The sequence below is a fragment of the Eptesicus fuscus genome, chromosome 15 (assembly GCF_027574615.1).
Source record: "Eptesicus fuscus isolate TK198812 chromosome 15, DD_ASM_mEF_20220401, whole genome shotgun sequence".
NCBI lineage: Eukaryota > Metazoa > Chordata > Mammalia > Chiroptera > Vespertilionidae > Eptesicus > Eptesicus fuscus.
In genome coordinates, this window is record NC_072487.1 from 58,399,311 (window position 1) to 58,424,584 (window position 25,274).

At 49.3% G+C, this 25,274-nt stretch overlaps 1 protein-coding gene across 1 annotated transcript in view; it reads left to right on the forward strand.

Annotated features, from left to right (window-relative positions):
- ZNF462 (zinc finger protein 462) overlaps positions 1–25,274 on the forward strand; it is a 131,825-nt gene that overhangs the window by 41,191 nt on the left and 65,360 nt on the right. The window contains exons 2-6 of the mRNA XM_008141829.3: positions 9,531–9,780; positions 10,164–15,781; positions 16,588–16,749; positions 18,506–18,609; positions 20,901–21,019. Of these exons, the coding sequence (XP_008140051.2) occupies positions 9,561–9,780; positions 10,164–15,781; positions 16,588–16,749; positions 18,506–18,609; positions 20,901–21,019 (6,223 nt within the window). The 5' untranslated portion in view covers positions 9,531–9,560. The remainder of the gene's footprint in view (positions 1–9,530; positions 9,781–10,163; positions 15,782–16,587; positions 16,750–18,505; positions 18,610–20,900; positions 21,020–25,274) is intronic.

Here is a 25,274-nt window from a genome sequence, read left to right on the forward strand (position 1 = left end):
AACAGGCATCGTATTTTTCACAGAAATTGTAGTTGAAAGCCACATGCCAAGTGTAGGATTTGACCATTTTTAATGACATTGACCCCTTACCCACAAAGCCCACACAATCATTAACAGTGCCAGGGCCTTATCGCTCAAAAAATCTAATTGAAAAGTTTTCAGTAAAAGACCCAAATCAGAAAATTAAAACTAAAAGCTTGTGATGTCATATGACATGAAGGGCACTAGGATAATTTAGAAACATAGAATCCTAAAATCTTTGAATTAGGAAGGAACTTGCTGATTATCTAGTCCAGAAATTCCTCAGCCAGGACCCCATGAAAGACTTGTAAGGGCAGGTAGGTTATATGCAGAGACTGCTTGTGACAGGGTTTCCAACCTCTGTACTGTAGTGACATCTTGGACCAGATCAACTATTTATTATTGGGGCTGTCCTGTACATTGTAGAATAGTTAGTAGAATCCACGGCCTCCTCCCATCAGATGCCAGTAGCACCCTCCTTCAATTGTGAGAACCAAAAATGTCCCAGGTACTGCCAGATTTCCCTGGTGTGGGGTGAGGGGATGTAGAGGCTACAGAATTGCCCCTGGTTGGGATAACTGTTCTATGATAAGGTTAGTAGAAGAATTTAACTCTCATGATAAATCTTTTTATGTTCTGTTGGACTCCTATAATTCAGAAGCTTTGATTCATTCATTCATTCATTCATTCAACATATTTGGTGAGTACCCATATGTATGAAGTATCTCCAGTGCTAAAGATACCAATGTACACAGAGCAGGCATGGACCTGCTCTCAGAGTGCTGATGTTCTAGGGTATCATGTCAACCGTGAAGAAAGTAAAACAGCATAAGGTGATCAAAAGTGAGTGCGGTCGGGTTGTGGACAGGGGACTGGATTCCATGGGGTGGGGAGGGTGGGCTAATGATAGATGGAGTTGTCAGGGAAAGCCCCTTGGATAAAACCTTTCAGCCCAAACCAGAATGATGAGGAGTCATCCATGTAAAACTGGGCATTTGTCTCTGAATAATCAGAATAAGGAAATGAATTAAGTTGTGGGGGGAGGGGAGGTTGGAATCTTTTGAAAATCTGAGGACATTTTCTAAAACACATCCTTTGTACCAAAAGGTGGACCATCATAATCTGATCTCTCCATTTAACAAAATGGTCCAAGGAAAGGCTTCCCAAGACTTGGCTGCAGGTGAAGATGGCAGGCAGCAGCATCATGCCTGCTGGGAACAAATTCTTGTACTTGCTAGGTAGGCATTGCTGTATGCTTGTCACTTATTTTTAGAACAGGCCAATAGTGAATAAGCTGAAAAACCTAGGTTTGTGGGGCAAAGGTGAGGTTTATCATTAAGGATTCATGGAATGTGGGCTTGACCCAAGCACCTGAGCACTCCAGTGTTTTCACACACTGATAAATTCTACTGTTGTGTTGACAGACAGATGTCTTAACCTTGTGTTTAGAAGTTTTTTGGGGTGCAGTGATTTTTAGGAGTGAACTTACTCACTGAAAAAGTAGAATGGGAATTGTGAAGGGGGGAGAAATTCCTTAGCTATCTTAAAAAAAAAAATCCTAATTCTTGGGTATCTGCTGGTCTCATCCATAAGCACATACTGTGTTTGTCTGTTTGTTTTCATATTGTAAAGTTTTATAAATGGGCCTGAATGGGCCCAGTGTTAGTTTATTTTTTTTATTTATTTTTAATATATTTTATTGATTTTTCACAGAGAGGAAGAAAGAGGGATAGAGAGTTAGAAACATCGATGAGAGAGAGACATCGATCAGCTGCCTCCTGCACAACCCCCACTGGGGATGTGCCCGCAACCAAGGTACATGCCCTTGACCGGAATCGAACCTGGGACCTTTCAGGCCGCAGGCCGACGCTCTATCCACTGAGCCAAACCGGTTTTGGCAAGTTTATTTTTTTTAAATATATTTTTATTGATTTCAGAGAGGAAAGGAGAGGGAAAGAGAGACAGAAACATCAATGATGAGAGTCATTGATTGGCTGCCTCCACATGCCCCCCCACTGGGGATGAAGCCTGCAGCCCGGATATGTGCCCTTGACCGGAATCGAACCTGGGACCCCTCAGTCCGCAGGCCAACACTCTTATCCACTGAGCCAAACCGGCCAGGGCAATGTGTTAGTTTAATTAGGAGGGAGGATAGCCTAATGGCTTCTGCTAAAGGTGGAGGCCAAGAGGAGGAGGGAAGAAAATGACCGTCTCCTTGGGGAGGAAGAATTATGAATGTGGTCATGATCTACACCATCCCAGCCATTGCGGTCTGCTTAGGGCTTTATCTGATCAGGAGCCATGGTTTGGAGAGGGACAGACAGACCCAGGTGCTAGTCTCGTGTAATCAGTTTTATCAGCTATAAAAATTTAGATCGGAAAGGTCATTGCATTGCTTGGACCAGGGCCGTGTGTGCCACTGATACAGGCAGAAGTGGGAGGGAGAGTTCTCATCTACAGGAAGTGACGTGTCTGGATTTTCTGAGCAAACCAAGAGCCTAGAAGGTGGTGAGCCAGTCTCAGAGGAATGAGATTGGGACAGTTGTGGGCTTTTCCCCAAATAAAAAGAGTTGTAACCAACTTATACTGTCCACATGCCAACCATACATCATTTGGGGGTCTTTTTCCCTCCCTCTGAATGCTAACTGAGATAAGGTATGTTGTTAAAATGGTTTCTGGATTCATGCGCTGAAACTGTAGAATTGAAACCTTTTGTGCCAGAAACAGCCATGGCCAAGGCTTGAGGTCAGCCGAGTGTTTCAAACCCACAGAAGAGGGACCCCGTGCCCTGCTCAGTCTTTCGCGATGTGGAAAATGACTTGTACCGCAGCTTCTGCTTAGTCTGCGTCTTAATCAGTTCTGTAATGAAGACCCAGCAGCATATCTGCAACTTCCCTTTAATTTTACAATTTTTATAATGAGAGTCCTTGTAGTGTGAAAAGTGTCTGTAGAAACCCAGCCAGCATTCGCAAGAGAGCCTATAAAGGAACACCGTGATTTTCTGTCTCTGCCGTTTGGGTGAGGGTTGGCCCAGGAGGAGAGAAATCGGCTTTCTCCGGCTCTAAATGCTAGGGCAAGAATGGTCTCAGCGTTTCCACGGAACTTCCTGATGGGACCCTGCCATTTCAGAGAATTCAGTCAACATCAAGAATGGTGTTCCGTCCTTGGAAAGAATGAGATGAGCTGGGATCTCTTTGGTCATGGTTGTCTTTTGGGAATTTTAGCGTCGGGGAGGCGTTTTGTTTTTGTTTCTCAAGGAGAATACTGTCAGGGCCCTTCTCGGGATTAGAGTTATCTAGTGCACTGAAGGCTCGTTCCCCTTTACAGACAATGAAGTCTGAAGCTGCTGAGATACCACCCTGCTTCCTCCCTTTCTTTCCCAGTCCCTTCTCTCCTCTTTTATCTCCTCGTTCAAATCACACGCTTCCTTTTCTAAGGACAGGGGAGCTGGCAGACTGCCCCTTGGCTTGTTGGCCTCAATTAGCCTTATATCATTGCAAAGGAATGCATGAATTCTCCAGAAGGTATGTACTATCTCTTTCTGTATTAGACACTCACTTTCATAACAGGTCACTCAGCCCGAATCACTGCTTATTTACATACCTGGCATTTTTGTAGTCACTTGGATTACATCCCTAGGTGCTCATCCATTTTAATGATGATCTCAAAGTTATCTGTTATGAAATATTACTCCAGCGTGCTCTGTAATACTTGAAAACTTTTATGCAGGAGAACAAAGCTAAAATAGATAACCTGGAGACTAGCTTCCTTGGCCAGAAGGTGACTGGGTTATTAATCCGCAGATTGCCTGCTTCAGACTTTGCATTTAATGTACACGGTTCCACACACAGATGGACCAGGCCGACCACGTAGCACAGAGGCCACATGCATTGACGGGATTCAAGGTCTCACGGTATTTCTCTGCTTCTATGGAAATTCAGTCTCATATTGGGGGTTACATATGTGATTGCAAATTAATCCTTTCTCTTCTGAAAATTTGGTTTTGAAGAACAGCTGTGTCTCCCTTCTGAATTCCTTAATTATTTATCCTCCCTGATATGTTAAACCTTTCATTAGTGTGGTGATTGCCAAGAGTACACAGAACTGCTTAGATCATGTAGCAAACAGTATAAACATTTGATAGGACATTTGAAGACACCACATGGTGAGCTAGGATCTATAGTAGTACCAAATGCTGTGAGATCGATGGAGGTAGCTTGTTTTGGATGTTCTTTGTTGGTTTATTTTGCCAACAGATCTCCTATTAATTTGGAGTGCACATATCTGAGTTCAAATTAAATTTTTAAAATTACATATATATGTATTATATGAAAGCGAGAGAGAGAGAGAGACTTACTATATTTGCATTTTAAAATATTAGGACTCCCACTTTGACCCTGATAAGTGATATCGAACAGCAGTCGCTAACCTTTTGGACCTCATGGACCACCAGTGGTCAAGGACCACCGGTTGGCGACCACTGATAGAGAACACCCCTTGTTGCTAAGAGTAGCAACCCAACATTCACCCCTCCCCCATTTTCCATCCTAAGCATGAAAATTCCTCCCAAACCAGGGTCCTGGGGCTTGCAAATAGAAACATTAACCTCCCCACACACCCCGCAGCTCTTTGACCTCCTCGTATCAACAGTTTCTGATCTTCAAAAACATTCGTAGAAAGATCTTTAAGCTCCAGATTTCTGTTTTTCTAGCTGAGCTATTCCAAAATGTATGTATTCGACTACCTGTCCTTGGGTAATTGTGTTTTCCACTGGTAGGACAGGAAAGTAAGAACGGCACGGACAACAGGTGCTAAAACTAAAGCCTTTTATTAGAATTGTGATTCAGGAGAGCTGGGGAGCTCCCTGTCTTAAACGAAGCTAGGTTTCTGGAGTGGACAAAGGAAAAGCACCTGATGGTTTTTCTGGTTCTGGTTCTCAAAGGCTCTGAAGGTTAGAATTAGTTGCCGCTGAGTCCCTGTGGCCGGGGTGCTTCACAGCTTTATTTCTGGTCTGCAGTCCTGCAGTCGGAGGACAGGTCAGATCCAGGCAAGGCCTGCGTGTTTAACTTGGGCCCCGCCTGGGGGCAGTTGGGATTTTGACTTGAAGACTGCTCCTGGGCCATGCACACTTACAGGGCAGTGCCCGACCTGGGCAAGCGCGGATCGCCAGAACTCTGTGAACCGTCGAGGCACCTCCCCCACCTCCAGTTACTCCTGCGCAGTGAGTGGGAAGGACTCGCCATGGAGCTGTGGATTGTCTGTCTCCTTTCACCTTCACAGGAAGACAACGGAGGCCTGGTGGATCCCAGGAGTTCTGAGCCCAGAAAGGGTGTGGGCAGACGGTACATATTCACACTGGTGTTCTTAAGGCGGAGAGAGTGGCCTGTTCCCCTAACTTCCCTTTCCCCATTCTCATGCGTGTATTCCAAACCTTTAACAAAACCTTTGGATTTGCTCTAAATGTGACTTGAAGAGTTTGTCAAATGTGGAGAACTGGATTTGGGGCCACCCATCAAAACCCCACCTTTTGAACTCGCAAAACTATAAATGCGAATTGAACGAATCAACAGCCGATAGATAATAAGAACTGGAGAGTGACGAGTAATCAGATGGTCTAGGGCCGTGGTCGGCAAACTGCGGCTCGCGAGCCACATGCGGCTCTTTGGCCCTTTGAGTGTGGCTCTTCCACAAAATACCACGGCCTGGGCGAGTCTATTTTGAAGAAGTGGCGTTAGAAGAAGTTTAAGTTTAAAAAACTTGGCTCTCAAAAGAAATGTCAATCGTTGTGCTGTTGATATTTGGCTCTGTTGACTAATGAGTTTGCCGACCACTGCTCTAGGCCTAGGGCTTCCAGGTTAGGAGGACCTAACGTATTCGTGTGAGGTCATGAGAGAATGAATCCATAGTCACCTAGCCGGTGTCATCATGGGTGCTGTTCGGAGTCTAGTCACCTGATGGAAATACTGTATGAAGAATAGGAGACACGGGGGTGGGAAGGGTGCTTGTTTAACTTGTAGATTCATCTCATGATCTTTTGAAATAACCTTTCTTTTTAGTTAATTTAGAAGCTTTTTCTTCTGCCTTTGATTTTGCTGATTTGGTCAGTGAGGGGGAAAAACTATGGCTAATCTCATTATCACAGTATTTTTAAATGAAGTAAGTAGATGTGAGATCAAGGCTTTTGATTTTTAAACCCCCGTTTCGTAGCAGATCAGCCTAGTTTAGCCTTTTCAGGGTTGTTGCTCTTCCTGGGTTGTTGGAACAGTCAATTTCGCAAAACATATTTCTCATCTTTTTCCTCCTTGTTGTTGGCTTCTCAGAGGATTACCATCTGCTGCAAAAACATCCTCTGGTTGATGGATATGGTCGTCCTTGGGTCCAGTTTTCATTGTCTCTCCCTTCCCTTAATCCCTTCTTCTCTTCCTCCTCCTCCTCCTCTGCCTTCTTGCACATGGACACCTCCTCAGTCTCACAATCACATCAAGTTTCTGTTTTCTTTGATTGTTCGGGCCATGCTGGCAATTTCTGTTTTCTTCTGTCGGCGTCTTCAGGAGAAATGTGTACACAAAGACAAAATGGCTTTCAAAGGAGGCGACATCCTCATTTCTGTACTTGGTGCAGACATCAAATTGAAGGCCACTCAGCTGTACCCGACGCTGGTTCTCTCAGCAGCCCGGAGATTAACCTCTTCCAAGGCTCTGAGCTATTTTTGAGGTAGAGGCTGCAACAACATTAAAGCTAGAACCCATTAGGAAATCACTTTCATCATCTCTTCTTTTTTTCCCAAATCAGTGGCTTTTTTTTTTTTTTTTTTTCTGATCTCCTAACCCTTTAATCTCCTTTGTAGCAGAACGAGGAGACTGTTGGTTTGTGTTTGCATCCGGTGAAGTTAGAATCCTTAACAGCTTCGGAAGAGCCCGAGGTGTTTGTGGACTGCACAGAGAGATGAATTCCATCTCTGGGTGGACGCCTTAACGCTGAAGGTGCCCCGCTTTCCTTGTGCAGAACCATCATTTGTGTTGAGGTTGCGCAAACCGGGCCCCAACTTTCCCAAAAGACACACAGCAGAAAGGCTTTTGTTGCATTATTTCTAAAGGCTTGAAGTTTCGTAGGGAAGAGATTTTTGTTTTCCTCCCGGCTGCACAATGGAGCTTTCAGAGAACCTCTTTTAAAAGGAATAGCTACAGCCTTTGTGTGGAAGGGTGTGTCTGTTGGCAGGGTCTGCTGATGCAGACAGACTGGCTGGTGATTAACAAAGGTCATTAGACTTTGGAATCTGGCAAGCGGCATCGGATGGTATGTCTTCTGCGTGTGTGGAAGGACCGAGTCCCAAGAAGCCAAGGCATTCTGGAGGTTCCCCCACCCCGCCCCCTCCCCCCAACCCTGCTGGAGCGGAGGGTCTGGTCCAGGGTCCGTCCTGTAAGAACCAGTGCTCTGCTGGGACTGAGGGACAAGCCTATCAATCATGGGATAATAGAACCCTCGGAAGTCTTGGTGCATGACATGTGAGGAAAAGAGAGGTGCAGCTTTTTTGGGAAAGGAATGCAAACAGTTCGTTCTTTGTTGGGAGGAGAAGAGCCTAGGAGGAGCCCAGCCTGCTCTTGGAGGCTCCTTGCAGATTGTCAGCCCAGCCGAATCCCAGAGAATCCATGTTGTGCTCGGAGCTAAGATGGCTGCGCTGAAGCCCAGGACGAGGGCAGCTCAGCCAGTCGTAGGGCTCCAGTGACGCAGGGCTCCTATCTCTTGAAAGTGTGATAAACACATTCGGCAGAGCTGTGGCTTGTTTGGCTGAGATGAAAGGACTAAGCTTGGGGGATGGGGAGTGCACACTGGATGATCTGCTTTCTTTCTTGCTTTCTTTTTTTTTTTCTCTTCCCTATGAAGTGTTCTAAATGCAGGAGTCGTCTGCACCATGGAAAAATTTGTTTTCAGGTCTAATGGACTGTGCGAGAGACGTGGGGTGGGGCCTGGGTGGCTGCTGTAATTCGATCCAGAGCTGATAGCAACCCTCTTCCACACAATTTGGGTTGGTGCTTCGACATAAAAGCTTGTGTATCTGGAATATTGAGACTTAGTTAGCTGAAAAGACCCTGGTTCAACGTTTATTGAAAACGGATAGATTGCCCGGGAGGAGAAGAGGAGGTGAGTGTCTGCACCTCACTCTGCAAGCCCCGTCTGTCCAGAGCTGGACTTGCCAGGAGTTATTTTAGTAGGCTATCAGCAGGAGCATGCCTTCATGGAAAATCCTCCCGCACTGGCTGCTACTCCTGCATGGACATACTCCTAGACTTTGTTCTCCTGCAGGCATAAGCTGTCTTCAGTGGAAGTGGAGAAAGTTGCTGCACAATAAAAGCGTGGAGAGATTTGTTTGTTCTTGGACGTCTGGTTCTAGATTGCAGTGACTCAGTAGAGTTTGGGGTGAGTGAGCTCCATGAACTCACTCACTCATTAAGATAACAGTTGGTTATCTCCACTCAGAATATATGTTACGATAGGAAGGCCTGTACCTTCTACATTTTTAACTTAATGATGGGATTCTCCAGTGAGTTAGTGGGAAGCTGTCTATATATTTCTATCCCTTTTTAAATAACAGAATGAAGGTAGCTGGGCAAGTTTTAAAACTATTCTACATCAGGTCCACAGCCTGTGTGTGTGTGTGTGTGTGTGTTCAAATATACACTTCACATTTATAAAGGAGAGAAAGAAACTGGATTGTCATCTTAAAGTTAGTTGTTTGAGAACCTCATGAGAAATATTTTATGACCTAATTAGATTGGAGAAGCTGTTAAGTTATAATTGGTGGGTAGTAAAAAGCAAATAACCATTTAGCTCATTTAAAAAAAAAAAAGCCAACTAAAGTGTTTGGGGAAGGAAGGAAAGAGGTGTATCCCAATATTAGTTAAGATGTTAAATTAAAATAATAAAATTATTTTTAAAATTTTTATTTCTTAAAATTATTAAGGTTAAAATAATAAAAGGTACAATAAAAGCTCTCTTTACCACCACTTTGAGATTCCATACTGTTTCACAATGTGGTGGTAAAACATCAGTGTTATGATACTAAAACGGCCAATGGAGATTGAAATTTTGTCTTTTCCTCTGTATGGACAGCCTCTATTTCAAAAAAGAAAATGGTTCCAAGCCAGAACCACAATCAGAATTAACTTACCAAGAAATTTGAATTTGATCAAGATATTCAGAAACTACTAAAACTTTGGAAGTTTCCTTGAGAAATGGCATTTAAAGATATATCAAGCCAATAAAAGTTTATCTGGGTGTTTTGGTGTGTTTTGTGTTTTTTTTTCCCCTTCTTTGAAGTTATGAAGTCAAGGACATCATTCCTGTTATGTCTGATTGCCTTCCTTTGGCCAGTGTTCCAACTGGTAGAGCTTAGTAAGCGAAATCTGCCGAATATTAGAATTTTCTCCAGTCATGACTTCAGCTCCATCGACCTGGGGTGTGCGTGCCCTGCCTTCCTTTAAGGTGTTTTGTTGTGACTTCTGCCACAGGTCCCTGATGTGAGAGGGTAGACCCCGATCATGGAGGTGCTTCAGTGTGATGGCTGTGACTTCAGAGCCCCATCCTATGAAGATCTCAAGGCGCACATTCAGGATGTCCACACGGCATTTCTGCAGCCCACTGATGTTGCCGAAGACAATGCGAATGAGCCACGATCCGGGTCCATGAATGCCAGTAATCAGACCGAGGTGGAGTTTTCGTCTATAAAGGATGAATTTGGGATCGCAGAGGATTTATCAGGTAAATCTAGACTAACCACGGCCCATCTGATAGATTTCAGTGCTCTCATGTATTTTGAGCCAGGGGCCTTGGTTCTTGGTACACGGGCCCCTGCTCTGCAGAGTTTCTCGCTCTTTTGAGCCCTTTCTGTGGTTTGGGCATCATGTTTCGGTTCTTGAGTTCCTAGGTTTATTGTCCTCTCGGCTTCCTTCTGACTCTTAGTTTCCTTTCCATTTGGAAAACAAGGTAGTCTCTCGGAAAGTTCTCGAATGGAGATTGCAGTTGGTGAAACTCGTGCTTTCATAGCTATGAAGAATAATTGAAAAGAAATGACTTACATGATTGAATTTAATTCTCTCTTGCTTGGCTTTCCTTGTCCCACTTACCCTATGTTTTCTCTTTAGGTCAAAACGCAACGGCATTGGGGACCGGAGGTTACTATGGCCACAGTCCAGGATACTACGGCCAGCATGTTGCCCCTAGTCCCAAACCAACAAGCAAGTTTTTTCAATGCAAGTTCTGCATACGCTACTTCAGGTCAAAAAACCTCCTCATTGAACACACGAGGAAGGTCCACGGGGCTCAAGCTGAAGGGAGTTCGGCGGGACCCCCTCTTCCGGGATCCTTAAATTATAATATCATGATGCACGAGGGGTTTGGAAAGGTCTTCTCTTGCCAGTTTTGCACATACAAGTCACCACGGAGGGCAAGAATAATGAAGCACCAGAAAATGTATCACAAAAACAGTCTGAAGGAGATCGCTGCTCTCCCTCCTGCCCCCGTCCCCATGCCAGACCCCGGGATCCCGCCTGTGTCCTCCCTGCAGGACCCCTGCAAGGAGCTGCCCGCAGAGGTCGTGGAGCGCAGCATCTTGGAGTCCATGGTCAAGCCTTTGACCAAGTCTCGAGGCAACTTCTGCTGCGAGTGGTGCAGCTACCAGACGCCGCGCCGAGAGCGGTGGTGTGACCACATGATGAAGAAACACCGCAGCATGGTCAAGGTCCTCTCCAATCTCCGACAGCAGGACGGGACGAGTCTCCCCGACCTGCCGAAGAACGACCCCAGCCCCACCTCCAACTCCACCTATCTGTCCATGAATGCTGCCGGCCGGGAGCTGCCCAACGCCAACGTCTCCAGCTTCAGGGGCTCCCTCAGCAACTCCATCATGAGACCCAATTCTTCTTCAGCGTCCAAGTTTTCGCCCCTGTCTTACCCTCCGATGAAGCCGAAGTCACCTCACAATTCTGGCCTTGTTAACCTGGCAGACAGATCCCGTTACGGAATGGCTGACATGACGAATTCTCCTGCCGACCTGGAAACGAACAGCATGCTGAATGACTCTAGTTCCGAGGAAGAGCTCAATGAGCTGGACAGCGAGAACGGCTTAACCGCTATGGATCACCAGACGTCGGGCATGTCTGCAGAGCAGCTGATGGGCTCCGACGGCCACAAATTACTGGAGACCAAGGGGATCCCCTTCAGGAGGTTTATGAACAGGTTCCAGTGCCCCTTTTGTCCTTTCCTCACCATGCATCGGCGCAGCATCTCCCGACACATAGAAAACATTCACTTGTCCGGAAAGACGGCCGTGTACAAATGTGACGAGTGTCCGTTTACTTGCAAGAGCTCGTTAAAACTGGGGGCTCACAAACAGTGTCACACGGGTACGACGTCAGATTGGGATGCCATGAATTCCCAGAGCGAAAGCATTGCTTCCTCAATGAATGAAGGGGTCGTGTCTTACGAGAGCCCAAGCATCAATGGCAGGAAGTCGGGAGTCATGTTGGATTCCTTGCAGCAACAGCCACCGCCCCCGCCGCCGCCGCCGCCTCCGTCGCAGCCTCAGCCACCGCAGCTGCCGCCGCCACATCAGCTGCCGCCCCAGCCCCAGCCCCCGCCGACGCAGCCGCCACAGCCCCCCGTGCAAGCCGCCCCCCTGCACCCTTACAAATGCACCATGTGTAATTACTCCACCACGACTCTGAAAGGGCTGAGAGTCCATCAGCAGCACAAACACTCGTTCTGCGACAACTTGCCAAAATTCGAGGGGCCGCCCTCCAGCCTCCCGTTGGAAAGCGAGACGGACAGCCACCCCTCTTCCAGCAACACTGTGAAGAAAAGCCAGACCTCAATTCTTGGGTTGTCCTCCAAGAACAACTTCGTAGCCAAGGCCTCTCGGAAGCTCGCCAGTGACTTCCCTCTCGACCTGTCGCCCGTGAAGAAGAGGACGAGGATCGACGAGATCGCGAGCAACCTGCAGAGCAAGATCAACCAGAGCAAACAGCTGGAGGACGCCGTGATCAACGTGGAGGATGATGAGGAGGAAGAGGAAGACAACGAAGTGGAGATCGAGGTTGAGCTGGACCGGGAAGAAGAGCCAACGGAGCCGGTCCTGGAGGTGCCCCCTCCCTTCGCCACGCAGCAGATTTGGGTGCGAGAGGCCAGCGAGCCCCAGAAGGAGCCCAGCTTCAGAAACGTCGGCCACGACTACAACGCCACCAACGGGGCCGAGATTGAGCTCACGCTCTCGGAAGACGAAGAGGATTATTACGGCTCCGCGACCAACTTGAAGGATCACCAGATCCCCGGCACCGCTCTGCTGAACGCCCAGGTTCCCCTGTACGGGGCCGAGCACAATAACGAGGGAACCGACTTCGGCGACTCTGGGAGGCTCTACTATTGCAAACACTGTGACTTCAACAACAAATCTGCCCGCAGCGTCAGCACCCACTACCAGCGGATGCACCCGTACATTAAGTTCAGCTTCCGGTACATCTTGGACCCCAACGACCACAGCGCCGTGTACCGGTGCCTGGAGTGCTACATCGACTACACCAACTTCGAAGACCTCCAGCAGCACTACGGGGAGCACCACCCCGAGGCCATGAACGTCCTCAACTTCGACCACTCGGACCTGATCTACCGCTGCCGCTTCTGCTCCTACACCAGCCCCAACGTCAGGAGCCTGATGCCGCACTACCAGAGGATGCACCCCACGGTGAAGATCAACAACGCCATGATCTTCTCCAGCTACGTCGTGGAGCAGCAGGAGGGGCTGGGCGCCGAGTCCCAGACGCTGAGGGAGATCCTGAACGCGGCGCCCAAGAACCTGGCGGCGCCCGCGCCCGTGGCTCGTGGCGGCGGCGGCCTGGCGGCGAGCAAGGGCACTGCCCCCCCCAAGGCCTTCCCTCCGGAATGTGAAAGCCAGAAGGACCCCGCCGTGAACGCCGTGGTCGTGTACGACTGCGACGTGTGCTCGTTCGCCAGCCCCAACATGCACTCTGTCTTGGTGCACTACCAGAAGAAGCACCCCGAGGAAAAGGCGTCCTACTTTAGGATCCAGAAAACCATGCGAATGGTGTCTGTGGACAGGGGCGCCGCCCTGTCTCAGTTATCCTTTGAGGTGGGTGCTCCCATGTCTCCCAAAATGTCCACCGTGGGTTCCCCACCCCCCCCGCCACCCCCGCCACCAGACCTCGGTACTGAGCTTTACTACTGCAAACACTGCTCCTACAGCAATCGGTCAGTTGTGGGAGTGCTTGTCCACTACCAGAAAAGACACCCAGAGATAAAGGTCACTGCCAAATATATCAGACAGGCTCCTCCCACAGCTGCCGTGATGAGAGGGGCCGAGGGGCCCCAAGGCTCCCCCCGGCCGCCCGCCCCCATGCAGCCGCTGAGCCGAAGCAGCTCCGAGAGAGATGGCCCCCCCGTGGAGACCGAGATGTTTTTTTGCCAGCACTGCGATTACGGGAACCGGACGGTCAAAGGGGTGCTCATCCACTACCAGAAGAAGCACCGAGACTTCAAGGCCAACGCCGACGTGATCCGGCAGCACACGGCCACCATCCGAAGCCTCTGCGACCGGAACCAGAAGAAGTCGGCCAGCTGCCTGCTGGTCGCCCCGGCGTCCGGCGTGGAGCGGGACAAAGCGAAACTGCGCGCCCTCAAGTGTAGGCAGTGCTCGTACACCTCCCCCTACTTCTATGCGCTGAGGAAGCACACCAAGAAAGACCACCCCGCCCTGAAGGCCACGGTCACGTCCATCCTGCGGTGGGCGTTCCTGGACGGCTCCATCGAAGCCGGCTACCACTGCGAGTGGTGCATCTACTCGCACACGGAGCCCAACGGGCTGCTCCTGCACTACCAGAGGAGGCACCCCGAGCACTACGTGGACTACACCTACATGGCTACCAAGCTCTGGGCCGGGCCAGACCCCTCCCCTCCCTCCCTCCTGATGCCAGCCGAAGCCAAAACCTACCGCTGCCGGGACTGTGTCTTCGAAGCCATCTCCATCTGGGACATCACCAATCACTACCAAGCGTTCCACCCCTGGGCCATGAACGGCGACGAGTCGGTGCTGCTGGACATCATCAAGGAGAAGGACGCCGTGGAGAACCCCATCGCTTCGTCCGAAGAGTTGGTGGGCCCCGTGAATTGTGAGAGCGGTTTGCCCGCCCCCCTCCCCGAGCAGGACGCCGAGTGCCCCGAGGACGCCCGGCTCTCCCCGGAGAAAAGCCTCCAGCTCTCCTCGGCCAACCCCGCCATCAGCTCCACGCCGTACCAGTGCACCGTGTGCCAGTCCGAGTACAACAACCTGCACGGCCTGCTGACCCATTACGGGAAGAAGCACCCCGGCATGAAGGTGAAGGCCGCCGACTTCGCCCAGGACGTCGACATCAACCCGGGCGCCGTCTACAAGTGCCGGCACTGCCCCTACATCAACACCCGCATCCACGGCGTCCTGACCCACTACCAGAAGCGACACCCGGCCATCAAGGTGACCGCCGAGGACTTCGTGCACGACGTGGAGCAGCCCGCCGACCTGGCCCAGAACGACGTGGAGGAGACGAGCCGGATCTTCAAGCAAGGGTTCGGCGCCTACCGCTGCAAACTCTGTCCCTACACGCACGGCACTTTGGAGAAGCTCAAAATCCACTACGAGAAGTACCACAACCAGCCGGAATTCGACGTCTTTTCCCCGTCGCCCCCCAAGCTGCCGGTGTCCCTCGAGCCCGAGATAACCACCGAGGTGAGCCCCTCCCAAGTCTCCGTCACCGAGGAGGAGGCGGGGGAGGAGCCCGTGCCCGCTGCTCACTTCTCTACCTCGCACCTGGCCTCCCACACGGTGTTCCGGTGCCAGCTCTGCAAGTACTTCTGCTCCACGAGGAAGGGCATCGCCCGGCACTACCGCATCAAGCACAACAACGTCCGCGCCCAGCCCGAGGGCAAGAACAACCTCTTCAAGTGCGCCCTGTGCTCCTACACCAACCCCATCCGCAAAGGGCTGGCGGCCCACTACCAGAAGCGCCACGACATCGATGCCTATTACACCCACTGCCTGGCCGCCTCCAGGACCATCAGCGACAAGCCCAGCAAGGTCATCATCCCGTCCCCGCCCAAGGACGACTCCCCGCAGCTCAGCGAGGAGCTGCGGCGGGCGGTGGAGAAGAAGAAGTGCTCCCTGTGCTCCTTCCAGTCCTTCAGCAAGAAGGGCATCGTGTCCCACTACATGAAGCGCCACCCGGGGGTGTTCCCCAAGAAGCAGCACGCCAGCAAGCTGGGGGGCTACTTCACGGCCGTCTACGCCGACGAGCCCGAGAAGCCGGTGCCGCTGGAAGAGGAGGAGAGGGGGGGCGGCTTCGAGAAAGCCGAGGTGGTGGAGGGAGGCGAGGCGCCGGAGATGGAGTGGCTGCCGTTCCGCTGCATCAAATGCTTCAAGCTCTCCTTCAGCACGGCCGAGCTGCTGTGCATGCATTACACCGACCACCACAGCCGGGACCTCAAGCGGGACTTCGTCATCCTGGGCGGCGGCGGCGGCGGCGGCCCCCGCCCGCAGGGCCCCGCCTACCAGTGCAAGCACTGCGACAGCAAACTGCAGAGCACCGCCGAGCTGACCTCGCACTTGAACGTTCACAATGAGGAATTCCAGAAGCGTGCCAAACGTCAGGAGAGGAGGAAACAGCTTTTGAGCAAGCAGAAATATGCAGATGGTGCTTTTGCAGATTTCAAACAAGAGAGGGTAAGGATATGTTTTGATTTCCCTTCCCCCAGGAGGCCTCTCAGCACTGGTGCCCACACGCACGTCTTCGTTGCCAGCCAAGCTGCCACGGGCTTCCTAGTGACTTAGCTTGCCAGAGAGCTCAATAAGTCAATTAAACATTTCGAGCTTGATTATCCCCATTCTGTGCTCACTCTCCTCCACGGTCCTGTGCCCCTCCCTCTCCCTCCTCCGGAGGCTCCCCCCCCCTCCGGGGGGCGGGTTGGGGTGGTTTCTCTGTGTCTCTCTCTCTCTGCCAAGCAGTCTTGTCGGAGGCCCAGGTCCACGGCGACGCTCGCCCTCTTTCCTGAGGCCGCCGCCGCCGCGGGCTGGCTCTCGGTCTCACGAGCGCTTCTCAGCCGTGTCTCGGTCTGCGGTGTTGGCCACGTGAACCTAACGTCTCCAGGAGTAGAATTGTGTGTGTGTGTGTGTCAAGAAGCTCACTAACGGCGTAGCTATGCAACGTTCTCACCTGCGTAGTTGAGAAGTGGGTCTGCCGACCCAGATCCCCTGGTGGCCGTGACGATGAGGCTTCTCTCCGCACAGCAATCTTCTCACAAGCCGTAATGCACGCGGGTTCCAGAGACTTTGCATAGTAGGCAGTGTGCCACGACTCTGACGAATTCGTTATGTTAAAAAAAAAAAAAAGAAAAATCCTCATTCTCTCCCTTGGTTTTTTAACCTGCTAACCTGCTTTAAAATAAAAATCTGCTAGTAAGCTACAAGAATAAATGCCGGCCGTTGCGGGAGGGCTCGGAGTACTGATGGCTACCACTGTATTTTGCCAGCCTTTTGGTCACTTAGAAGAGGTGCCAAAGATCAAGGAGCGGAAGGTGGTGGGCTACAAGTGTAAATTCTGTGTGGAGGTGCACCCGACGCTCCGAGCCATCTGCAACCACCTGCGGAAGCACGTCCAGTACGGCAGCGTCCCCGCCGTGTCCGCCGTGAAGGTGAGAGCTGGGGAGGCCTGGATGCGCGTTCCCGTGCGGGAGCCGGTCGCGTTCCTCACTAACCCCGTTGTGCTCGAAGCGGCTCCGGAGAGGGCGGCCCGGAGCGCGCGCATTCCCGAGGCACGCCGGCGTGGGTCCGGCTTGTTTTGGTTTCTTCGCAGGTTGGACCTCCCTCGTCTTGCGTGTCTCGACCCGGTCGAGTTCCGATCCGGTTCCCTTCCGCGTCGGGTAGCTTGGCGGAAACGGGCGGTCTGGGCCTCTCTCGGCCGCAGGAGGCTTCGGGTCGCCCTTCTCTTCTGCGTGTAGCGCCACTAGGTGTTGGCCCTTCCCGAGCGGCCCGAGCCCCCGAGAGGAATTGAGTGTGTGCTGTCCTGTCCTCTCCGGCTCCTCCCGCTGCCTGGCTCCTCACTGTTCTTTCTCACCGGGCTGGCAGGTGCAGAGAGCCCCGGGGGGGATCGGTCTTTTACTTCTTATCCTGGGTCCTCGAATGAGTGGCAGAGACATTAAACCTAAAACTAAAAGCCTTAAGTCACAGTTGACCCTGAGAGCCTGTGACCTGATTTGTCTCCCACACCCCCTCCCCTATTACTGACACATGCCATCCCTCCCCCACCCCCCACCCCTACCTTTCATAAGCTGCCTATTTCGAACATCATGAGCAGAATAGCTGCCACTGTTTGGATAAACACACCGCCAACCCGGCCTTCCAGGACAGGGCTAGCCTGCCGAGGCGGAGAAGTTGGCTCAGGGCTCTGCTCTCCTCCCTGGATATGTGACTGTGTGTTTGTCGTCAGCCCCGTTTGATCTTGTCCTGTTTTGCCCGCGTGGCGTGGAGGCAAACCTCCTGCTTTTCTCCTCTGAAGACTGAAGCTGCCTGGCTGTGGGCGGCGCAGGGGCGGCGGTGGGCGGTGCGGGGGCAGCGGTGGTCGGCGGCGTCCCAGCCTTGGACTCGCTCAGGGGAGACAGAGCGGCTCTTCCCGTAATCAGTAATCCAAGGAGCCACCTGGAGACAGGAGCGACTTAAAACCAGGCTGCTGCTTAATTTTTTGAATTGATTCATTCATCCACCTTCAGGCAAGGGCTGAAGTCACCGTCTTCGGGGCGGGCTGAGCATGGGGGCCAGAGGGCCGGCTCGCTCACTTTCCTTGATTTCCCAAGGATGCCCAAACGACTCGGCGTGGTTCCCTTCCTTTCCTGTTGCTGCTGCTCTTTTTTCTCTTGAGCCGTAACCCTAACCCTGCTTTATGTCAGTTTTAGGTGAGACCACAACTTTAATTTCCTTTTTTTAAGATGGGTGATAAGTGAGCGAACCGTCTTGAGAACCCCTCTCTCAACATTTCCCGGGCAGTCGCACCCTGGGCCTGGATACCTTGCCCTAAAACCACTACCACTGCGTGACGCGTGGCCGGCGGGCTTGCCGTCTCCTCTAGGGGGAGCCGGAGAGGCAGGGAAGGAAACTGACAGGAATCTGCTGCCGCGTGTGGGAGAAGGAAGGGAGCGGAGGAAGGCTGGGCCAAGTGGCCTAGATATTTATTTTGTTGGTGGGGCCTGTGTGTGTGTGTGGTTCTCTTAGCAGGAGGCTGAGGACCCCTCCCACTTGTTCCTGGATGGATTGGAAGCAGCCAAAGATGCAAGTGGCGCCCTGGTGGACCGGGTGGATGGTGAACACTGCTTGCTTGATGGAATGTTGGAGGATGAGACCCGGCCGGGGGGATACCATTGTAGTCAATGTGACCGAGTCCTGATGTCCATGCAGGGGCTGCGTTCTCATGAGAGGAGCCACCTGGCCCTGGCCATGTTCACCCGCGAGGACAAGTACAGCTGCCAGTATTGCTCCTTTGTTTCCGCTTTCAGGCACAAGTAAGTGCTGAGGGCGTGGTCGCGTGTGCCTGGGAGGAGGTGGCCTCGCGGAGGGCAGCTACGTGAGGGCGGGAGAAGCTTGGAGGAGACAGCAGGCGCCCCTCGTGGGTCACGCCTCCTGTCTAGTTGGCAGTTACCTTCAACTTTATCTGTCAAATGGGGCTAAGAACCGGAGTTTGCTTGGTTGATAGAAGATTTGATTAATGCAGGCTTTTATTTTTTTAGTGACAGTTTTGGAGGTATGGCTCTGATGTACACAAAAGAAAGATCAGAGTCTCAATAAGTTTACTGGTACCTAATCATCATTTGAGGAGTAAGTTCCATTTGGGAAATGGAGTGACTGGGAGGTAGAATTAGGACTGTTAACCCATGTGACCAAAGGCTCATTGCTTGATTCTTTTAAAAAAATATTTTTAATTTATTTCAGAGAGGAAGGGAGAGGGAGAGAGAGATAGAAACATCAGTGATGAGAGAGAATCATTGACGGGCTGCCTCCTGCATGCCCTCCACTGGGGATGGAGCCTGCAACCCGGGCATGTGCCCTAACCGGGAATCGAACCGTGATCTCCTGGTTCATAGGTCGACACTCAACCACTGAGCCATGCCGACTGGGCATCATTGCTTGATATTTTTTAAAAGACCTGGAAAGGTAGATAAGTTGATGGAACCCAGGGAGATGCTTTAAGTTCAGGTTGGTTGAAGAGAGGGAGCTTCCCGTTGTTCATCCCGGCTTAGAAATTGTAAATTTGGAGTTTTTACGGAAGGCTTTTTGGGGTGATGAGACGAGGGATGGCTCTGAGACGAAACAACATTTTGTTGCCTTTCTCTGTTGAACGTGCGCCAGAGAGAAATGTTCCGTAATGTGTTCTGCGGTCTTGGATGAAGGTGACTAATTGTAAGACTATGACATGCTGTTTATTTTTATGATAATTGGAAATAACTGATGGGCTGTTTGCTTCTTTAAACAGACAAAGTGCTAGTTAGTGGAGGTGGAAAGGCGGGAGGAGGCAGTGCTTCTGCAGCGTTTGGGATGCTTAAAACTATTATTATTATTCAGTCAAATATCTAATCTTCGTCGTCGGATCCAGGCACTGGCATCAAACTTGTTTAGTTCTCATCAATTCCAAAACTATTTTTTTGTTGTTGTTAATCCTCACCCGAGGATATTTTTCCATTGATTTTTTTTTTTCTTTAGGGAGAGTGGAAGGGAGGGGGAGAGACAGAGAGAAACATTGATGTGAGAGAGACATTTTATTGGTTGCCTCCTGCACACGCACCCTGACACGAGGGCTTGGGATTGAGCCTGCAACCAAGGTACGTGCCCTTGACCGAAATCAAACCCGGGATCCTTCAGTCCATGGGCTGACACTGTATCCACTGAGCCAAACCGGTGAGGGTCCGAAGTACTTTATAACAGCACCTGTCACATAGCAGAACCTCAGGACGTCGTTGTGAATAAGCGGGTTTGCCCTTGTGCTCGGCAGTGTCCTGGAGGCTTCGGAGGATGTGAAGATGAATGGGACATGGTCAGTGTTCTACAGGAGTTTAGGGTCTAGCAGGACGCTAAATAAAGCAGGCACACCAATGACTTGCCATATGAAGGCACACGTGTTTTAATTCAAAATGTGTGTCAGTAAAATGCTATGAAGTTTCAAAGAGGGGAGATGTTAACATCACTCTGGAAGAATCAGGAAGGTTTTATGGAGTCGGGAGCACTTGAGTCCGGTCTTAAAGTAGGAAGATAAGACTTGAGTGGTTTGGAAAGGATGTGTGATGTGGGGTAGTGATACACATTAGGGCTTTTCCCACACCTCGTTTGGTGGATTGATTTATTTATTTTTTTTTAGACTAGTAATTATGTAATACTGGGAATGCATATAATTAAATAACATCCTTATAAATTGCTTCTGGAAGACAGATGTCAGCAAACATTGTTGTGTTTATCAGAGGGGTGACCAGGCTCTGGATCGCGGGACTTCCTGTAATCACACCTGCATATTTACAAAGGCTTTGGAAACAAACCGCTCATTGCAAGTAGTTCAACACTTTGAAACCCTTCCCGGCTCAAGTGTTATCTCCTCCTTCCTTCAGCTTCCCCTCCTTTTAGAGTAGGTGCCACTCTTGCCTTTTTTTTTTTTTTTTTTTTTTTTTTTGTGAGCACTATCATTGGAAAGTAGCAAAATGGCTTTGAACAGCTTAGAAATGGGATTTCTGGAAAAGGGCAACGAGAAAATGTTACACGCAGTTTTTAACCCTGTCTTTTTGTTTGTTCGTTTTTCTCCTACATCAAGTTTGGATCGCCATATGCAAACCCACCACGGACACCATAAACCATTCCGATGCAAACTCTGCTCCTTCAAGTCCTCCTACAACAGCCGGCTAAAAACACACCTACTCAAAGCTCATGCTGGTGAGTTGACATCGGTGATGCCCACGTCTGCTGCATTTGAAATCCTGGGGTCTTCACTGAGTAAAACTTTAAAAGTCTTTTGTCCCACACATGAGAATAAGTTATTCTTGAGGTGGTTGCACATTTAGTTTTGTTTTAATCGAATAAAGAAAAACTAAGGAATCGCCCAAAGCCAAAATAATACCAAGCCAGTGTCACCCACATCACAGTGGATGCATGCTAACAGTTTTTGTTGGTGAAGACAAAGTTCTAAATTCCTGAGCCTTTCTAATGGAAATGCAAGAATTGTTACCTCCACTAAAGATAATCCCCAAATAAAGTAATGTAGTCTTGAGGAAGTTCAAAGGAACTTAAGAGAACTCAAGACAAGTAGTGAGATTCTTGGGAGATGCCTTAGATATATTTCCAGATACAAGATAAGCAGTGGCTTGGGGTCATGCGTGTCCCGGGGCTACGTGGGTCTCTATCACTCTATGGTCCACCTCACTGTACTTGCTTCATCGAACACCCTTTGCCTACAGGGCTCTTTACTGAACATGTTACATTCATCATTGTATTTCATCCTCATGGCAGTCCTAAAGGGCAGGTTGTCGCCCTCAGTTTCAGATGACCTGCGCAAAGCCATGTGGTCCACTCACTGAGAACTTGACTCCAGAACAAGCACATCCCTGTCACTGATGGGATGCTGCCTCTCTCTCTCTCTCTCTCTCTCTCTCTCTTTTTTCTTCTCTACTTTGCATATGATAGGGGATGCCCACAGGTAGATAATCAGAACTCAGGCAGGATAGAGAAAAGAGGCCTGACGTAGGAAAGGCAGTGGGGAGGGGCCTGGGGATGTCTCCATGACCTACTCAGTCTCTCTCAGAACCCCAGCTCGGCAGCAGCCTGTGTGTGACCCTCTCAGAGGTTTTGACAACCTCAGAGGAACTCACATCAAACCCAAAGGGAAACTGGGGAAATGAGGCCTCAGGATACCCAGCTGTACCATCAAGATTCTTTCAGAAGTCGTCTCCTCCCTGAGTTTCCTAGGCTGAGGTATTTAGATCCTACTTTGGAAATTTGCAGACGGCTAGAATTCTTCTTATTTTTTGGCTCCCCTTGTGTGGTTATAAAACCCACTGAGAACCTGAGTCCTTCCTTCCTTCCCTTTGCCATCTCCTCATTGCCTGTGGAAATATACTCTTGTCTCTTTGCTGTCTCCTCCTGAGTGTTGGGTCCCGTTGAACTGGCTCAATGCAGTGAAGCTACTGAAGGCTTCCAGATGCCCTGGGCCCCGCGGTGGGCAGCGGGGTGGGGGTGGGGGTCTGGGACAGGGAGATTAGCCAAATGGGCTTGTCTCTATCTGGTAGTATTTTTATATCTCCAGGAAAATTCCACTGAAGTTCATGGAGTGAGAGGCTCCGGGGTTCAAGCCATTCTTTTCAAGCTGTATATTGTAAATGATTCAGCTGGGACCCCGACCTGGTGTTTTTCCCATAGGCCTCCGCCTTGTCAGACGTGCTGTCGCAGTGGGAGTTGGGTAAATGATTCGGCCTGTAGGAAGGGCTTTGAAGGGGTGCCAGAGGCCGCACACTGGCTCCAGGGCACTGAGCGGAAGTGTATGTTCTTGGAGCTGGCGAGCAGACTGGCCTTCTGTGCTCGCTGGTTGGAGAGAAGGAAGCATCCAGATGGGGAGCGAGTGGGAGCGGTGTAATTCAGCTCTCTGTGCACCTGGGAGCTCTGGTGTCCACAAATGGCCCTTAGCCACTGACAGTGGCCTGGCTAAGGGAGAGCCAGTACATTTTGCAAAGGACTGTTGACTCATCTTATCTGTTGTAGATGGATTATTTTAAAGGATAAAGAGTCGTGTAGATGAACCAAGTAACCTGGATTTGAACTCTCTCTCCAGTTGGACTATTTACAACCACTAAACAAAGTTCATCAATCAAAGGACTTGAATGCATTTATGCATAACCCATGGACACAGACAATAGGGTGGTGAAGGCCTGGGGCGGGGATGGAGGCAGGCTAGAAGAGGTCAATGTGGGGCGGGGGGCGGCAGAAGGGGGACATATGTAATACTCTCAACAATAAAGATTATTTTAAAAATAAATTTTATTGATTTTTTACAGAGAAAGGGAGAAGGATAGAGAGTTAGAAACATCGATGAGAGAGAAACATCAATCAGCTGCCTCCTGCACACCTCCCACTTGGGATGTGCCCGCAACCAAGGTACATGCCCTTGACCGGAATCGAACCTGGGACCTTTCAGTCTACAGGCCGACGCTCTATCCACTGAGCCAAACCGGTCAGGGCATAAAGATTTTTTTTTAAAATTGAAAAATGGAATAGGGAGAGCAGCGGTATTATATATAATGTAATATAATGATTATTGTATTATTGTAATAATGCAATGATTAATAACACAAAAATAAACTCCATGTTTTGAGTACTCACAACTATAAACCTACTTTTGCCCCACCCTATATATGTAATATATGCATATAATGTGTATATAATATATATATGTATATATGTATACATATATAACTTATATAGGTAATAGTAGTAAAGCCCATTGCTCGTGGCCCAGCATTACCTGTAACTCCTAGGTAACTATGGGGGACAACTGATGGATGTTCTGTTTGTTTGGATCCTCTGACCTCTTTGAATGTCTGTTCTGCCTTGGGCTGTAGCACGTTGCATAAATCAAGGTTAGTTTCAAGACTTTCTTGGAAATGCAAGCTCTGGGGTCGTCAGTGGTGAAAGGAGACTTAACGCAGAACTCAGGATGCAGGGTCACCTCACATGTGAAACCATTGGGTGTCAGGTGGCAGCCCTCCGCTGCGTGAAGCGAGGGCAGAGGTTTCCCTTCCAGTTCCTGCTTCACTTACTAAACCGGAGACATCAGCTCCGCCCTCAGCTGTTCCCACGGGCCCAGAGAACCTTCACAACCGTAACGCCATTCTTCTCTCATTCCTTTACTTCCTCCTCTTTCATCTCCTCTGGCTTTTAAATTTCACTTAAAAATAAATTTTAAAAATACATGTTGATTACAGAAAATTTGAAAATGAAGGAAATATAGTCAGTCGTCTTATAATCTTGTTATCTCAAGATCATGGTGGTTAACGTTTTTTTTTTTAAAAAAGGATGTTTTCATTGATTTTAGGGAGAGGGGGAGAAAGAAAGATCAAAGATGAAAGAATCACAGATTGGTTGCCTCCCGCACGCCCCCTACTGGGGATCGAGCCCACAACCCCAGCATGTGCCCTGAGTAGAAATTGAACCGTGACCTCCTAGTTCAGCGGTTGCCAACTGGTGGTCCATGAGGTCCGAAAGGTTGGCAGCTGCTATCCTAGTTCATTGGTCAACGCTCAACCACTGGACCACACCAGCCAGGCAGCTGTTGTTAACATTTGATCATTTTTCCTTTCAGCCATTTCCTCTATAATTATTTTTAACAATTGTGGTTATAATTTAATCTAAAAGATATTATGCCTTCCTATCTATTTTTCGAGTATTTTATTTTCCTATGTTGTTATCGACTCTTTAAGAAAATGATAATTCATCAAGAAGATAGGGCCACATTTACTTAATCATTTTCCCATGGTTGGAAATTTAGGTTGTTTCATCTTTTTCAAGCATAAATGCATGTTTATTTCTAAATAAAGCTTTCTATATACTAAAGGATATTTCCTTAATGTAAACTCTCAGAAGTGGAATTACTGCATTATTAGGCATGAACATCCAAAGCCTATTGTTCTAAAAAGCAGAATTGCTTTCTGAGTTGATTGTACCAGGGTAACATAACATAAGCTTGCCCGTTTCACACCCTCGCTTCTGAAAATGCAGTTAATTGAAAAACTGACTTAGGGCAAAGGTAAATCATACTCTAATTTAATTTAGTCCTAGTGATTCGTCCTGCATTTCAGTGGTATAAAAATAATTAAAAGGAACATTCTTATTTTAACTGAAATATCCTGTTTATTGAAGAAGGTGGCGATATACACACACAGAGACCATATATTCATATGTATACCCATACCTCTTTCGGTTTAAAAAAAAAAAAAGACTTGTTTTTACCCATTTCTGTGTTATTGATTGCATAGGGAATTGGGGTTTTATCCTGAGGTTTGTGAACTGGTCCAGAAAAAAAAACAAAGCCCAGTGTGGGATGAGTGGAGTCGGGAGGTGTGGAGTCAGCGAGGAAGTGGTGAATGAGACTAGCACAGTGGACTCACACGGAGGGACGGGTGATGGAAAGCCACCGAAAGGC